Genomic DNA, 18,075 nt, shown 5'->3' on the forward strand with positions numbered 1-18,075 from the left:
TCAACCTCCCAGCCGCCTGTGAGCTGTGAATCGACCATGAGGTTCCCAACAAGGATCGCGTGACGCGGGACTGACGTCAGGGGCGGAAGTCCCGGTTTGATTGACGGGAGGCTTTCGCCGTTGGGGCGGAAGTCCAGATACAACGCCATCTTTGTTGGGGGCAGCAACCCGGGAACACACTGGAACATCCTCGAATCGGCAGATGATTAGAGCACTGCTGACTGGGGGGCGTTCCCTTGTGTGTATCAGGCCTGGGTTGTAACAACTCTGGGTTGGTTTGTGTAATGAGACGAGCACACTGCTTGCACGGGTGTTTGTTAAAAGAGGACTCTAACACTCTGTGTGGACTTTTTATCAAATAGATCCAGAGAGAGAGAGAGAAAATCCAGCGGGATGGTGATTCTTACCATGGAGTGAAGCCCTCCAGGAAGCTTTAAAAACTTTAAAACAGTCTTCTTTTGTTTATTGTAAGTTCTTAGTTAGCGGTTCTCTTACGTTTAAGACTTTTTATTTTAACCAAACCGAATACCAGTGTTGGTAGGAGGGGAGGGTTTTCTTGGAGTTATTTTAGTGATTTATGTAAAGAAAATATGATCTTTAAAGGAATTTTGATTTATCAAAATAAGAAGAAATTTATAAACAAATGTGTGAACAGAAAGCCTGTGGAATTATTAAGATTTGATTTGTGATTGTGAAAGATAATAAACAGAAGAGAACTTTCCAGAAACTCAATACTGCCTCAAGTGGTTTTATTTGGTAGTGCACCCCACACACCCACTGTCTGTGGCATACATGTTTATTTACAAATTACTTTCCTTTTAAGAAAAAAATGTAATAATATTACAGGCTGCTATGAATCTTGCCATGGATGAGAATGTGGCAGAATTTTCTTTTTACAAAATATTACAAATATGAGTGTTATTAGATATGGGCTACATTGTGTTAAAAATATTTACTGCAACATAAACGCTACTAACTAATTGAAGGGGATTGTGGGGGGTCATAATTTAGCAGCAGTAGACTCTCTGGTGCTAAACTTTCAAAACAGTTTAGCGCCAATTTTCTAAATGATTTGCACCCCTGACGCTGTAGCTGCAGCTCATCATGTCGGCCCCTCGCAATATGAGTCCTATGAAAATGCTGCAGAACATGCATGGAAACAGATGAGCTGACAGATCATTCCAGTGACGGGTGCTTCTGGGGAGCAGGGTATGCAAGCAGTTTGATATCCAAACCATTTATATTAAACACATTATTTATGTTTTAAAACAGCACATATCACAGGAAAAAAACAAAAAAACTCTGGTTTGAACTCGCAACATGACGTCCTTGAAGAGCACACAACCTTAGCCTGCTGCGCCACTGCGCAGTTGTTGAAATACATTCATTTTCTAAGCTTACATCCAAGCCTGACCAGCTTTCGCTGAAAACCTGAAGGTGCTGCTTGAGTTTAGAAATTTTTGATTTCCTGTTTGAAAATTTCTAGTTTCCTGTTTGTTTGGTAGATACCATAGAATGGAATTGCACACATGGGTGGCATGTAGCTTCCTTGTCTAAATCCACAGCAATTGACATTTATATATCTATACAAAAAGTACAAGTTTCATGAATATATATATATATATATATATATATATATATATATATATATATATATATTATGGGTCATTCTTCCAATAGGGTGCCTTTTGGACCTTGTAAAAAAATGAAAATCAGTGTGTTTTTGGGGAAATAAATGCAGCTGCCGGTCCATTTGTGAAGTCGAAATGTTGTGTGTTGTAGCACTGACACAGCTTTTTCTCAGTTGAATACAAGCAGCCAACATCTCGATATATTAGCCCTTTATTTCCAATGTGGTAAAGCACATGGCTGCACATGGTGTGCTTCTGGTGAAGGCTTTATTGGAGTTTATTAAACTAATTATACATTTTTGTATATATAGTTTTTTTCTACTTAATTTCGCATAACATAGTTGACATTTATAAAGTACCTTATGAACCCAGACAAAGTAGCTTTAAAAAAAAATATATGAAAAACTGCTTAGACACATACCTGAAGTTGCTTCCTATGTCTTCCTCCTTTATCATGATGTCATATGCTGAAGATCATGTGACTTGTGGAATAATTCATTGTTCTGCAGGGGGTTTATCTCCAGTAACAGGGTTGACAGTGGATTCAGGGACAGCATCCACTTCCTGATTATTGATCCAACTGTGCTCACTGGGATATCCAAACACTTTTTTTGTACCAAAACACTATTTTGTACTCTTTCCCCTTTTTTATAGTTGAAAAACAATGTACTAAGTTGTGTTTTGTAATACTGGTGAGATTTTAAAAAATACATTAGGATTTAATTAATTATATTCTTAAAGAACTTAAAAGAACGTAAAAAGATGAATAGGGACATTGGAGAATGCTGATTTTTCCTTTAAATATTGTTGTCTTTTTTACTTTAAATGCTATGTAGTGTGTTTTTACAAGTGGTTTTGTATAGGAATTACTTAATACTTTATGATGTATTAATTATTTTGAATATAATCAGTTATATTAACCAAAATATGGCACAGGGACACAAAAGGCACCCTATTGGAAGTTGCCTAAAATTAATAGTGCATCAAAGAAAGTCACTGAGGTTGAAACATTTAATGGTAGCTACTGACAGTAGCTAACAACACACACACACACAACACTCTCACACTCACACACAAACACACACACTTAAATGATCTAGCCCGTGAGCAGAAAACTAGTTCTTTGTTGGTCTAGCATGGGTAGCAGTGTGGAGTAGTGGTTAGGGCTCTGGACTCTTGACTGGAGGGTTGTGGGTTCAATCCCAGGTGGGGGACACTGCTTCTGTGCTAAAATATACAACAATAATTATAACTAGAAGTTGCAGGCAACTTTAAGGCTTCCAGGTGTTTACAGCACAAAAGCTGTCCCCAGTGGTGGGAATGTGTCATTTCAGGGTGAAATATGGTCAAAATTTGCATGTCACCCATATTGATTGGCTTATGGCGGCCATGTTCGTTCATGTAGGAACTTTTCCTGATTAACTTTTTTAGAGGACACTACAAGGATAACGTATACCCAAGATTCACGTCAATCGGCCAAAGGGTTTATGAGGAGATGTCGTTCAAGCCTTTTATGGAAAATCGCACATAGCTTCCACACCATGTGACCGATGAACTTGCTTAAGTAAAATCAATCGTGGACATGAGAGCACTATGTACAAATATTTTCACAGCTGTACTATTTACCGTTCATGAGAAGAAGACTGTGAAAGGGATCTTGCTTGTGGGTGCGTGCATTCGCTGCTGAGTGACAGACAGGAGATCCAGACAGAGGTTGATGTTGACACGCCCCACACGCGCGCAGGATTTATTTACACACACACACATAGAACAGCTCACGTGACACTACCAACCATGGTAGCTCACTGAGTGCGTACGGCCAGCGTACGAAAAAACTAAATAAAACACAATACAAAAAACTATAAAATAAAAGGTGCCATAAAAACGGCGTGCGCTACTCCCTAATGCATGGAGATCCCGCTTGCTCACCTCGCTATACTTTAAGGGGATCTACCATCCCCGAACTAATCTTTATCTATCAACACAAACCCCGACTCCAGCCGTCGGCGGTTTTGGCAGCTTCTTTTGGCTCCGATCCCGGTTCACCATCACGGCGATCGGAGGATTTCAGCAACTTATTTCTCTCACTATGCTCGGGTAGCGTGGACGATCTTCAGCCCGTTGTCCGTGGCTTTGCAGCAGCCCCGAGGTGAACAAACAGGACCTCTTTATACCTGACGCCGTGCTGGAACACACCTACCCGCTGATCATCCACAGCTGGCAATCACACACAGCAGGCAGGCGATCCCAGGAGTGTCAGGTACTGCAATAAATTAAACAACAACAATTACACCCCGACAGTATTCACAATGCATACACACAAACCCCCTCTTCATGTGCAGGGCTCCTGCCCTGCTACAAAGATATCTGAAAATTTCCCAATATTTTCATTAAATCCAAGATGGCTGCCACACCATGTGACCAAAAGCCGCCATATGGACCACGGCACAACATTCCATAGTCCTCTACATCCGTGCCAAATTTCGTGAGTTTTGGTGCAGCCGTTTAAAAGTTACAGGCTTTTGTATTTTGGGTGGAAGGAAAAAATAATAATAATAGCTAGCAGTTGCAGGCAACTTGAAGGCTTCCAGGCCTTTACAGCAGAACAAGATACGGTTTGAGACTCGTGAAAATGGAAATCAGACGAACATGTTGTTAATTGGAAAGCATCATTTTATCGTGTGTGTTTTTTTTGCAGGATAACGGTTAGTATTTTATAAATGTCGATTTAGTATTCATTTTGAAACTACTTGCGATTTGTTGTGGGAGTGCAATTCGCGCTGTGGAACTTTCAGCTGCATATTTGAAATACCCCGGCTGTCAATTTTCTACACCCTGAGATTATAGTAATTTTATGAAAAAAAAATTCAAATATAAAAAATGTCAATTTTACACTGTTAAAAAATAAACTGGGCACAGTTGCTGTGAAGCTGCTGTACCCTTGAGCAAGTTACTTTACCTAAATTGCTCCAGTAAAAACCCAACTGTATAAATGGGTAATTGTATGTAAAAATAATGTGATATATTGTAACAATTGTAAGTCGCCCTGGATAAGGGCATCTGCTAAGAAATAAATAATAATAATAATAATAATAATAATAATAATAATAATAATAATAATAATAATAATAATAATAAGCGGTATATGCTGAGTTTTCATGGTCATAAGCGACCTCAAGAGGGCAACCTTGTACCACCCCGTAGTTAAAGGCCAAACTTAGGTTGTTTTTTTTTCTGCTGGTTAATGTAAAACACAGCGATATTTTGTTTTTTGTTCTAATAGTGGGATACTACAGGTAACAAGATAAGGTTCAATAGGTATAAGATTATGGCTGAAGCAGTGAGCTGTGGAAAAGATGGTGATTACTGCATAGAAGCTGATCAGCTACAATTATAAAATAACAGTTATAGAGCAAGCGATTCTGAACAGTTCTGTGTATACTTTTATTTAACTGAAATAACCAGTTAATGAAAGATACGCTTGCAAAGTGCACCCCCCATAAACTATCAGATACAACTCAAAAGTTTTATTTATGAACATCATAACATTTGCATAGCAGAAACATCGTATTTAAATGAAAAAATAAATATAAAAGGCTTTATTTTCGAAATTAGCGCAGGGCCTAATGCTTGAATTACAAAACCGAAAAGCTATAATAAAATAAACATTTCAAAAGAAAATATTGTGTAAACAGGTGTAAACTGCTATATGTACCTACAAAATTGTAAAAACGAAGATTTTTTACAAAAATCACATAAAAAGTTTGTTTTTTTTTTTCACATTACTGCATAGCACGACTTCAAAAAATGAAAAACTATAATAAAATAAACATTTCAAAACAAAATAGTGTAACCAGCTGTAAACTGGACCTACATACACAATTGTAAAATCGAAATAATTATTTATAGAACAATAACATAAAAAAGAAAATAACTAATTTCCCATTGTGTAACGGGAATGCGCTTTCAGGGAAACATACTTCAAAGTAGCCCCCATATTCGCACAATCCACACAGATGTAACGCTTGTGAACTTGTCCTGTGCATTTACCACATACTGGACACAGATATCAAAAGTTTTATTTGTATTGCCTTTAGTTACCTGGCATTGTTTTTTTGTTGCTTGTGTCACTTTATGGCTGCGCACTGTATCCAGATTGCACTGCGTTTCCCAGCTGCTTTGCAGTTTTCTGATCGAATTGTTTCTGCCAAAGCTCCATGGCTAGCATCATAAGAGATCTCTCTTACTGGTATTTTCCCCGGTGCATTCATTGTACAAAACGAAGGAATTGATGGCTGCCATGTCCAGTACATTGTAAGAACAGCACCTGGACACCGGTGATTGCTTTCACTGAGTACTACGTTTTGCGCAGAAGGTGGAAACGCCCTTCTTCTTTGTTTACTATACAGCAGACTCGAGGTATGACACAGGCCCGGTTTTTGGGATGGAACCGCATAACAGTCTCGCGTTTTGATTGGTCCATGTCTGTCACATGAATATGTCGTCACACGAGTGGAAAAGCGTGCAGGCATTTTTAACATTGTGATCAGATAGAGAGAGTGATCTGCTTTCCACAACCTTACCATTAAAATATAATGTGGTATTACACTGTACTGATATTACAAACTATGAGGAATTACTTTATATAAATTATCATGTTATGCACGAATGTAAAAATTGGCTTTCTGTGGTGGTGTACTTTTTTCTTTCAAGTAGCATATATCTATAATCGTTTTTGCGATATATTTTAATATAAAACATATACGCTATTGCAGTTTTGTTACAGGATACATTAGTTTATCTCTAATGTAATCACAGTTTTACATATAGACTGCCCCTGTTTTCATTTACGCCGCAAATTCTGGGCCGCTTTACTTTTCGGATAACATCCCAAATTCTGGGCCGCTTTGGTTTTTAGATAACGTCCCAAATTCTGGGCCGCTTTGGTTTTTAGATAACGTCCCAAATTCTGGGCCGCTTTGGTTTTTAGATAACGTCCCAAATTCTGGGCCGCTTTGATAACATCCCAATTTCTGGGCTGCTCTGGTTTTCAGATAACGTTCCGAATTCTGCATTTTCGAATTCAGGCCAGTTTTTGAGATATTCTGCTTAGCTGACAGCCGAGTTTCTAAGTCATGCATGCACAGTTTACCATAAACTGGACTGTTAATTCATTTAAGAGTACATGAATCAAAGTTAATGTATTTTTTACTCTCCTCAGAAAACATTTAGGAACATGGTATACCAAAAAAAAAAGAAAGGTCATCTCATTTTCTTATGTAATGTCCATCAATATATAGTGAGGCATAGGGGTTTATCAGAACTTCTGGGTTTAAGAGACCAGTGCCCTTCAACAACTTCAAATAAATCCTATTGTATTGTATTAGTCAGCATTTCCTTTATCTATTCCTGATCATTTATACTGTAGATCAGGGGTTTTCAACCTTTTTTTGAAACTGTACCCCTTCTATCTGGAGGTTTCAGCTCGAGTACCCCTTTACAAATTTCGCTCAACTGAACGGTACCTCAGTTACAATAAAATGGAGAATAATCTGATGACCCCCGACCCCCCCCCCCCCCCTGTTTATTTAATAAATCTGGGTGACAAACTGCTGGTTTAGGACAGAACAACAAACAGTAAGCTTAATTCTTAAAACTTTTAACTACAGGTATTTGGATGCACAGAATTAAAAAGACAAGTATTGGGTTAGGAGCACACCTATTTTTTTGTAACTTTGACGGCCTTTTGTAAAAGTTTGAAGGCCTTTTGATACCCAGCATACACTGCAATACCCAGCAAAGTTATACACTGATATTCTGATAGCACAGCAATTCAAATGAAGTTTGTAATTGGTTGTGTTCCTCAAATACACAATAAAAAGTGATATTTATAGGGTATACAGTTATACAGCGATACAGTGGTTTCGGACATCTAAGAACAGGTACTGCGAGCATCTGGATTCATACTCAGAGGTACTCTGTAGCCTCCTGGGACATTCACAGCTTGTTTGACACCCTCTTCTAGTTGCCCGTTTCTGCATATAAAGCAAAATGCTGTTTGTCAATCTCTCTTTTTTCTTATAAATCAGTCTTTGCAAGAATCATTCCAAAAACACTTGAATCAGTTAGGCACTACCAGTCTGACACTACAGGCCTTTAAATTGCAGTACCAATTTGCAAGTTGCTAAGTGGTTGCGTTCCTCAAATTTGCACTGCAAAGTGATATCTTAAAGAATAGGGTATATAGTGCTTTTTTTCGCCTCCCCTCGCTTTTGGTGCAAAACTGTGCTCCGATACACTCAGGCTGATACTGTGATCACAAAACACTTGGAATGGACTTAAATTGGTGCTTCTGTACTCTTTTTAGATGCACAACAATCTTAGCTAAAGAAAATGGGTTCCTTCGAGTTCGTAAGACCCACGACCGCCATTAGCTGAGCCTTACCCCGATGGTGTTTTTATAATGGGATTTGCCATAGGGAAGGGGGTGGTCTCTTATCGTACCCGTATCTCCACGACCCCTAGGCCAACAAACTCAGAAGGACATTCTTTGCGTGCACAAGAGTCTTAGCTAAAGAAAGACATCAGCCACGGGTTCAAACGCCACCCCACCGCCAGATGGTGGGCGTTGCCCCAAAGGGGTTTTATAATGGGATTTCCCATAGACATTTTTCAGGGTGCTGTATCTCGGGTTCCGGGGGTCCCCAAGACTTGAAAATCGGTATGGAGGTCCACCTCGGGGCCCCTGTCGATCCCTCCAAGCGACGTGTCCCCAGCTAGAAAGGACACCAGTTTAGACTTTTTTTGCCAACCTGGAGCTCAAAAGCTATTGGAAATGCAACCTTGACATGCCATCATGCTGAAAATGTGAAAATTTGTTGAAAATGTAGCATTTGAAAACTGGTGGCTCCCTGTGAAAGAGGGCCCCCAGACATGACCCTCGGAAGTTCAACCCGGTTTCTAGGCCCCGGGGTCATGGAGATATGACCCTGAAAAGGGTAGTTTTTGGACATTTTTGACAGGGCGTATCTCAGGTTCTGTGGGGGTTAGAACTTGATTTTTTTTTTTGCGTTGGGGCCCCATGGGGCCCCGCACAAGGAGTCACCATTTTCATGGTTCAAATGCCAGGACGGCTTGGCAAAGTGAATTTTTTCGTCATGACATGAGTTTTTGGGTGAACCACCACACCTTTTTAGGGGGTGGTTTGGGGTGCTCCCCTGAGTCTATATCACTTTGAATGGTGGTTCTACGTGCTCGGGTTTGAGAGATATGCCTGAAAATGTGTTTTATAACACTGCCATAGACATGAATGGGGCTGAATACCCGAAAATATATATTGCAAAGAATTGCTACGGTGGGTGTATGTGTGCAGGGGTTGCATGGTGGTGTGTGCGTGCAGGGGTTGCATGGTGGTGTGTGCGTGCAGGGGTTGCATGGTGGGTGTATGCGTGCAGGGGTTGCATGGTGGGTGTATGCGTGCAGGGGTTGCATGGTGGTGTGTGCGTGCAGGGGTTGCATGGTGGTGTGTGCGTGCAGGGGTTGCATGGTGGGTGTATGTGTGCAGGGGTTGCATGGTGGGTGTATGCGTGCAGGGGTTGCATGGTGGGTGTATGCGTGCAGGGGTTGCATGGTGGTGTGTGCGTGCAGGGGTTGCATGGTGGGTGTATGCGTGCAGGGGTTGCATGGTGGGTGTATGCGTGCAGGGGTTGCATGGTGGTACACGTGTGTGGAGGGGAATTGGAGTTCATGTTTTGCGCACAAGAGGGGCGGGGAAAAGACTGGGAAGGGTAGGGTAAAAGAAAAATTACTACAATCATTTATTTTCACTTTCGACTCCCAGTCTCCTTTCCCTCACTTTATGATTTTATTTTATGATTATTTAATTATTGTCAAAATAAACGGCCTTCATCTACTCACAGTTGCAGTCTCATTTCTGTCCAAAAAGAACCTGAAACACTACAATATATTGATGGACGTTACATAAGAAAACGAGATGTCCTTTTTTCGGAATACCATGTTCCTTCCCAAAAATGTGTTTTAATATTAGCCTTTAATAAAGGAAAACGACTGCTTAAATTAATTTTCATGTATCTATTTCAGTGCAATGTAGTTTCTTCATGTATTAAGAAATACGTTTTTTAACATTTACATTTTTGTTATTTTCATTAAAAAAAAAAAAAAAGATTTCTGGTGAGAGTAAAAAATACATGAACTTTGATTAATGTACTAAGGGTTACTCTCAAATGAATTCACGATCCAGTTTATGGTAAACTGTGCATACATGACTTAGAAACTCGGCTGTCAGCTGAGTCCCCAAAACTGGGCTGAATTCGGAAATGCAAAGCGGCCCAGAATTTGGGATGTTATCTAAAAACCAAGGCTGCCCAGAATTTGGGACGTTATCTAAAAACCAAAGCGGCCCAGAATTTGGGACATTATCTGAAAAGCAAAGCGGCCCAGAATTTGGGACGTAAATGAAAACAGGGGCAGTCTATATGTAAAACTGTGATTACATTAGAGATAAACTAATGTATCCTGTAACAAAACTGCAATAGCGTATATGTTTTATATTAAAATATATCGCAAAAACGATTATAGATATATGCTACTTGAAAGAAAAAAGTACACCACCACAGAAAGCCAATTTTTACATTCGTGCATAACATGATAATTTATATAAAGTAATTCCTCATAGTTTGTAATATCAGTACAGTGTAATACCACATTATATTTTAATGGTAAGGTTGTGGAAAGCAGATCACTCTCTCTATCTGATCACAATGTTAAAAATGCCTGCATGCTTTTCCACTCGTGTGACGACGTATTCATGTGACAGACATGGACCAATCAAAACGCGAGACTGTTATGCGGTTCCATCCCAAAAACCGGGCCTGTGTCATACCTCGAGCATTTTTAACATTGAGAGAGAGAGAGAGAGAGAGAGAGAGAGAGAGAGAGAGAGAGAGAGAGAGAGAGAGAGAGAGAGAGAGAGAGAGAGAGAGAGAGATCTGCTTTCCACAACCTTACCATTAAAATATAATGTGATATTACGCTGTACTGATATAACAAACTATGGGTAATTACTTTATATAAATTATCATGTTATGCACGAATGTAAGAATTGGCTTTCTGTGGTGGTGTACTTTTTTCTTTCAAGTAGCATGTATCTATAATCGTTTTTGCGATATATTTTAATATAAAATGTATACTCTATTGCAGTTTTGTTAGAGGATACATTAGTTTATCTCTAATGTAATCACAGTTTTACATATAGACTGCCCCTGTTTTCATTTACGTCGCAAATTCTGGGCTGCTTTGCTTTTCAGATAATGTCCCAAATTCTGGGCCGATTTGGTTTGCAGATAACGTCCCATATTCTGGGCCGCTTTGGTTTTTAGATAACGTCCCAAATTCTGGGCTGCTTTGGTTTTTAGATAACGTCCCAAATTCTGGCCGCTTGGTTTTTAGATAACGTCCCGAATTCTGCATTTTCGAATTCAGGCCAGTTTTTGAGATATTCTGCTCAGCTGACAGCCGAGTTTCTAAGTCATGCATGCACAGTTTACCATAAACTGGATCGTGAATTCATTTAAGAGTAACCCTTCGTACATGAATCATGTATTTTTACTCTCCCCAGAAAACATTTAGGAACATGGTATAGCAAAAAAAAAAAAAAAAAAGGACATCTCATTTGCTTATGTAATGTCCATCAATATATAGTGAGGCGTAGGGGTTTATCAGAACTTCTGGGTTTAAGAGACCAGTGCCCTTCAACAACTTCAAATAAATCCTATTGTATTGTATTAGTCAACATTTCCCTTATCTATTCCTGATAGTTTATACTGTAGGTCAGGGGTTTTCAACCTTTTTTGAAACTGTACCCCTTCTATCTGGAGGTTTCAGCTCGAGTACCCCTTTACAATTTTCGCTCAACTGAACGGTACCTCAGTTACAATAAAATGGAGAATAATCTGATGACCCCCCCCCCCCTGTTTATTTAATAAATTTGGGTGACAAACTGCTGGTTTAGGACAGAACAACAAACAGTAGGCTTAATTCTTAAAACTTTTAACTACAAGTATTTGGATGCACAGAAATAAAAAGACAAGTATTGGGTTAGGAGCATGCCTATTTTTTTTTAACTTTGATGGCCTTTTTTAAATTGACAGCCTTTTGTGAAAGTGAAGGCTTTTTGATACCCAGCATACACTGCAATACCCAGCAAAGTTATACACTGATATTCTGATAGCACAGCAGTTCAATTGAAGTTTGTAATTTGTTGTGTTCCTCAAATACACAATAAAAAGTGATATTTATAGGTTATACAGTTATACAGCGATACAGTGGTTTCGGACATCTAAGAACAGGTACTGTGAGCATCTGGATTCATACCCAGAGGTTCTCTGTAGCCTCCTAGGACATTCACAGCTTGTTTGACATCCTCTTGTAGTTGCCCGTTTCTGCATATAAAGAAAAATGCTGTTTGTCAATCTCTCTTTTTTCTTATAAATCAGTCTTTGTGGGAATCATTCCAAAAACACTTGAATCAGTTAGGGACTACCAGTCTGACACTACAGGCCTTTAAATTGCAGTACCAATTTGCAAGTTGCTAAGTGGTTGTGTTCCTCAAATTTGCACTGCAAAGAGATATTTTAAAGAATAGGGTATATAGTGCTTTGTTTTGCATCTGCTCGCTTTTGGTGCAAAACTATGCTCCAATACACTCCAGCTGATACTGTGATCACAAAACACTTGGAATGGACTTAAATTGGTGCTTCTGTTGCATAAATACACTACAAAATGTGCACATTTCAGGTCTTATATATAATGGACATTTTTTGTATGTATTTTGCTATAAGAAATCGCGGTTGGGGGGGGGGGGGGGGGGGGGGGTCCTCCTGTCGTACCCCATGAGTCCACAAATCCTGGGCCAACAAACTCGCTAGTACTCTCTTTAGATGCACAACAGTCTTAGCTAAAGAAAATTGGTTCCTTCGAGTTCGTATGACCCACGACCGCCATTGGCCGAGCCTTACCCCAGTGGTGTTTTTATAATGGGATTTGCCATAGGGAAGGGGGTGGTCTCTTATCGTACCCTTCTTCTCCACGACCCCTGGGCCAACGAACTCAGAAGGGCACTCTTTGTGTGCACAAGAGTCTTAGCTAAAGAAAGACATAGGCCTTGGGTTCATACGCCACCCCACCGCCAGATGGTGGGCGTTGCCCCAAAGGGGTTTTATAATGGGATTTCCCATAGACATTTTTCAGGGTGCTATATCTCGGGTTCCGGGGGTCCCCGAGACTTGAAAATCAGTACGGAGGTCCACCTCAGGGCCCCTGTCGATCCCTCCAAGCGACGTGTCCCCAGCTAGAAAGGACACCAGTTTAGACTTTTTTTGCCAACCTGGAGCTCAAAAGCTATTGGAAATGCAACCTTGACATTCCATCATGCTGAAAATGTGTAAATTTGTTGAAAATGTAGCATTTGAAAACTGGTGGCTCCCTGTGAAAGAGGGCCCCCAGACATGACCCTCGGAAGTTCAACCCGGTTTCTAGGCCCCAGGGTCATGGAGATATGACCTCGAAAAGGGTAGTTTTTGGACATTTTTGACAGGGCGTATCTCAGGTTCTGTGGGGGTTAGGAACTTGATTTTTGTTTTTGTGGCAGGGCCCCATGGGGCCCCACACAAGGAGTCACCATTTTCATGGTTCAGATGCCAGGACGGCTTGGCAAAGTGAATTTTTTCGTCATGACATGAGTTTTTGGGTGAACCACCACACCGTTTTAGGGGGTGGTTTGGGGTGCTCCCCTGAGTCTATATCACTTTGAATGGTGGTTCTACGTGCTCGGGTTCGAGAGATATGCCTGAAATATGTTTTTCAACCCTGCTATAAACATGAATGAGGCTGAACACCCTGAACGCCCTGAAAATATTTTCTGCAAAGAATTGCTACGAAACTGAGCATGTTACATTCAAGCTGGTCCAGAACCCTTTGAACGGTGGTTATAGGTGCTCTGGTTCGAGAGATATGACTGAAAATTTGTTTTTTAACACTAGCATAGACATGAATGGTGCTGAATACCCGAAAATATATTTTGCAATGGTGGTGGTACACGTGTGTGGAGGGGAATTGGAGTGCAGGTTTTGCGCAAAAGAGGGGCGGGGAAAAGACTGGGAAGGGTAGGGTAAAAGAAAAATTACTACAATCATTTATTTTCACTATTAGTCTTTAATAAAGGAAAACGACTGATTTAATTAATTTTCACGTATCTATTTCAGTGCAATGTAGTTTCTTCATGTAATAAGAAATACGTTTTTTTAACATTTACATTTTATTTCTGTTTTTTCATTAAAAAAAAAAAAAGATTTCTGGGGAGAGTAAAAAATACATTAACTTTGATTCATGTACTATGGGTTACTTTCAAATGAATTCACGATCCAGTTTATGGTAAACTCGGCTGTCAGCTGAGTCCCCAAAACTGAGCTGAATTTGAAAATGCAAAGCGGCCCAGAATTTGGGACGTTATCTAAAAACCAAGGTGGCCCAGAATTTGGGACGTTATCTGCAAACCAAATCGGCCCAGAATTTGGGACATTATCTGAAAAGCAAAGCAGCCCAGAATTTGCGACGTAAATGAAAACAGGGGCAGTCTATATGTAAAACTGTGATTACATCAGAGATAAACTAATGTATCCTCTAACAAAACTGCAATAGAGTATACATTTTATATTAAAATATATCGCAAAAACGATTATAGATACATGCTACTTGAAAGAAAAAAGTACACCGCCACAGAAAGCCAATTCTTACATTCGTGCATAACATGATAATTTATATAAAGTAATTACCCATAGTTTGTTATATCAGTACAGCGTAATACCACATTATATTTTAATTGGGTTGTGGAAAGCAGACCACTCTCTCTCTCTCTCTCTGATCACAATGTTAAAAATGCCTGCAAGCTTTTCCACTCGTGTGACAACATATTCATGTGACAGACATGGACCAATCAAAACGCGAGACTGTTATGCGGTTCCATCCCAAAAACCGGGCCTGTGTCATACCTCACATATGGGATGATCGGTATGAGGGGCCGTTCAATTCAAAATTTCAACTTTCTGGCTATAACATTGTGGCAAAGCGCCCCGCCCCTGTGTGCATTTGTGTTATGTGTTGTATGTTGCGTGCGTGTGTGTGTTAATGTTGGTGTATAGTCATTGGTACACGGGATATAAACGGGTCTGTGTTTCACGTGTATTTAAAGTGTAGATTTGTATTTAGGCACGAGGAGAGCACAAATCACTTCACGTGCTGGTTAAATGTAATATGTGAGCACGGGGTTGCACAGAATTAATTCACGTGCTGGGATTCAAGTGAATAATTAATTAGTAATTGAATCCCAGCACAATAGTATATATAGACGCACATTTCGTTCAGTCAGGGTTGGGTGTTCGGAAGAGGAGAACGGGTGAGAGAGCGAGGAGTAAAAGTAAAGTAAATAGAAAGATCGTAAATATAATAGTTGTTTGTACTCACCGTGTTTGTTTGTCTCCGTGCACCGTTTGTTAAGTGTTTAGTCAGTTTTGTTTATATGTTTCTTTTGGCTACCAGTGCAGCCATTGCACTCAGCTCATCATCACCACCGTCTCTGTCTGTGTATTCCTCTCTGGTCTGACGCCACCCACTCTGGCCGTCTTTGTGACACGTGGTGTCATCGTGGGATAGCCGCGCCTCCAAGCGTCAGACCAGGAGGGGTTTTGTTTAAAAAAAAAAAAAAAAAAAAAAATATATATATAATGGCAGAAGACGCCACAAAATGGCGGGACTGGTTCCTGGAGAATGCTGGGCTGGAGGCCCAGGCTCTGCCCATAGTCGTTCGGGCCCTGTGGATGATGGACAGTGAGAGATGGGAGGCCTATCAGCAGGAACACACCCCAAACACCTTGGAGGAAGGTGTGGAGTTTCTCCTCAGCTACCTGGAGGCAACGATAAACGGAACAGCAGCCCAGGTAGCAGGACCACCAGCAGAGGAGTACCTGCTGTCCCCATCTCCACCAGCAGAGGGTGAATGCCTGCTGGTTTTGCCTCCACAGCCCAAGCGGGAGACAGATAAAGAGGTGAAGGACAGGGAGGAGGAGTGCCGCCTAAGGGCCAGGCATCCACGGCGATGTAACAAGCCATCGTCGGGGTGCCTCCTCTGCGACCAGGATCACCTGTTCGCCCACTGTCCCTTCCGCAGTTATGGGGAGGAGCCTGAGCGTCCACAGCCCAAGCGGGAGGAGCCTGAGCGTCCACAGCCCAAGCGGGAGGAGCCTGAGCGTCCACAGCCCAAGCGGGAGGAGCCTGAGCGTCCACAGCCCAAATGGGAGGAGCCTGAGCGTCCACAGCCCAAGCGGGAGGAGCCTGAGCGTCCACAGCCCAAATGGGAGGAGCCTGAGCGTCCACAGCCCAAATGGGAGGAGCCTGAGCGTCCACAGCCCAAGCGGGAGGAGCCCGAACGTCCTACGCCTGAGTGGGAGGAGCCCGAACGTCCTACGCCTGAGTGGGAGGAGCCCGAACGTCCTACGCCTGAGTGGGAGGAGCCCGAACGTCCTACGCCTGAGTGGGAGGAGCCCGAACGTCCTACACCTGAGTGGGAGGAGCCCGAACGTCCTACGCCTGAGTGGGAGGAGCCCGAACGTCCTACGCCTGAGTGGGGGGAGCCCGAACGTCCACAGCCCAAAAGGGAGGAGTCGGTGCATCCACAGCCCAAAAGGGAGGAGTCGGTGCGTCCACAGCCCAAAAGGGAGGAGTCGGTGCGTCCACAGCCCAAAAGGGAGGAGTCGGTGCGTCCACAGCCCAAAAGGGAGGAGTCGGTGCGTCCACAGCCCAAAAGGGAGGAGTCGGTGCGTCCACAGCCCAAAAAGAGGGAAGTTGGGGCTTCCACAGCCGTAGGACCCGAGCTGCCAGCAGAGGGAGAATGCCTGCTGGTCCCACCTCCACCAGCAGAGGGTGAATACCTGCTGGTGCCGTCCCAAGAGCCAGAAGGGGAGGAGTTACAGGCTCAACCCCCTGAAAATTTTTGGGGGGGAGAAGGGCAGGATGCTGGTGTCCCCCAGCAGCCTCTAGCTATGCTGCTGAAGGCAGCACGGCGCGCACATGCCCAGCCGCCACAGCAGAGGGAGCCAGCACCGCCACAGCCTCCCTCTGAGTGGCCAGCATCAGCCCCATCGCCTCTACCTCCGCCACCTCCACCGCAGTGGGAGGACTGCTTGCCCCTCCCACCTCCACCAGCAGAGGGTGAATACCTGCTGGTTCCACCTCCACCGCAGTGGGAGGACTGCTTGCCCCTCCCACCTCCACCAGCAGAGGGTGAATACCTGCTGGTCCCACCTCCACCAGCAGAGGGTGAATGCCTGCTGGTTCCACCTGCACCAGCAGAGGGTGAATGCCTGCTGGTTCCACCACCGCCAGGAGCAGAGGAGCTGGAGCTGCCTCTGCCTCCACCACCGCCAGGAGCAGAGGAGCTGGAGCTGCCTCTGCCTCCGCCACCGCCCGGAGCAGAGGAGCAGGAGCTGCCTCTGCTGCCCGTACCTCCGCAGGGAGTACGGTGGCCGGAGCCCCAGAAAGGGGAGCTGCCGGCCACGAAGAAGGGGGAGGTCGGGGGACCACCTGCCCCCGCAGCTTTTTCGCTGCAGGACGGGACCAACAGGCTGTCAGCCGTGCCACTACCGGCAGGGGTGCTGACAGCATGGCCTGCCATGGGCCCACTGAAGCCTCCCTTCCCAGCCCGAGACTTTGTCCTGGACTGCTGGGTTTTTAAGGGGGGAGGTGGCCGTTGAGGCCATGTGTGCTGCGCACAGGGGGGGGTATATGTGGCAAAGCGCCCCGCCCCTGTGTGCATTTGTGTTATGTGTTGTATGTTGCGTGCGTGTGTGTGTTAATGTTGGTGTATAGTCATTGGTACACGGGATATAAACGGGTCTGTGTTTCACGTGTATTTAAAGTGTAGATTTGTATTTAGGCACGAGGAGAGCACAAATCACTTCACGTGCTGGTTAAATGTAATATGTGAGCACGGGGTTGCACAGAATTAATTCACGTGCTGGGATTCAAGTGAATAATTAATTAGTAATTGAATCCCAGCACAATAGTATATATAGACGCACATTTCGTTCAGTCAGGGTTGGGTGTTCGGAAGAGGAGAACGGGTGAGAGAGCGAGGAGTAAAAGTAAAGTAAATAGAAAGATCGTAAATATAATAGTTGTTTGTACTCACCGTGTTTGTTTGTCTCCGTGCACCGTTTGTTAAGTGTTTAGTCAGTTTTGTTTATATGTTTCTTTTGGCTACCAGTGCCGTGTCCTGTTTTGTGCTGTTTACAACCCTTTTATTTGTTAAATAAACGCTGAGTGCAGCCATTGCACTCAGCTCATCATCACCACCGTCTCTGTCTGTGTATTC

General features: G+C 42.8%; 1 protein-coding gene across 1 annotated transcript in view; it reads left to right on the forward strand.

Moving 5' to 3' along the window:
- LOC131704996 (uncharacterized) overlaps positions 1-716 on the forward strand; it is a 52,987-nt gene extending 52,271 nt beyond the window's left edge. The window contains exon 9 of the mRNA XM_059006841.1: positions 363-716. Within this exon, the coding sequence (XP_058862824.1) occupies positions 363-417 (55 nt within the window). The 3' untranslated portion in view covers positions 418-716. The remainder of the gene's footprint in view (positions 1-362) is intronic.
- The last annotated feature ends 17,359 nt before the right edge of the window (positions 717-18,075 follow it).

Source organism: Acipenser ruthenus, chromosome 34, assembly GCF_902713425.1.
Source record: "Acipenser ruthenus chromosome 34, fAciRut3.2 maternal haplotype, whole genome shotgun sequence".
In the NCBI taxonomy this organism is placed as follows: Eukaryota; Metazoa; Chordata; class Actinopteri; order Acipenseriformes; family Acipenseridae; genus Acipenser; species Acipenser ruthenus.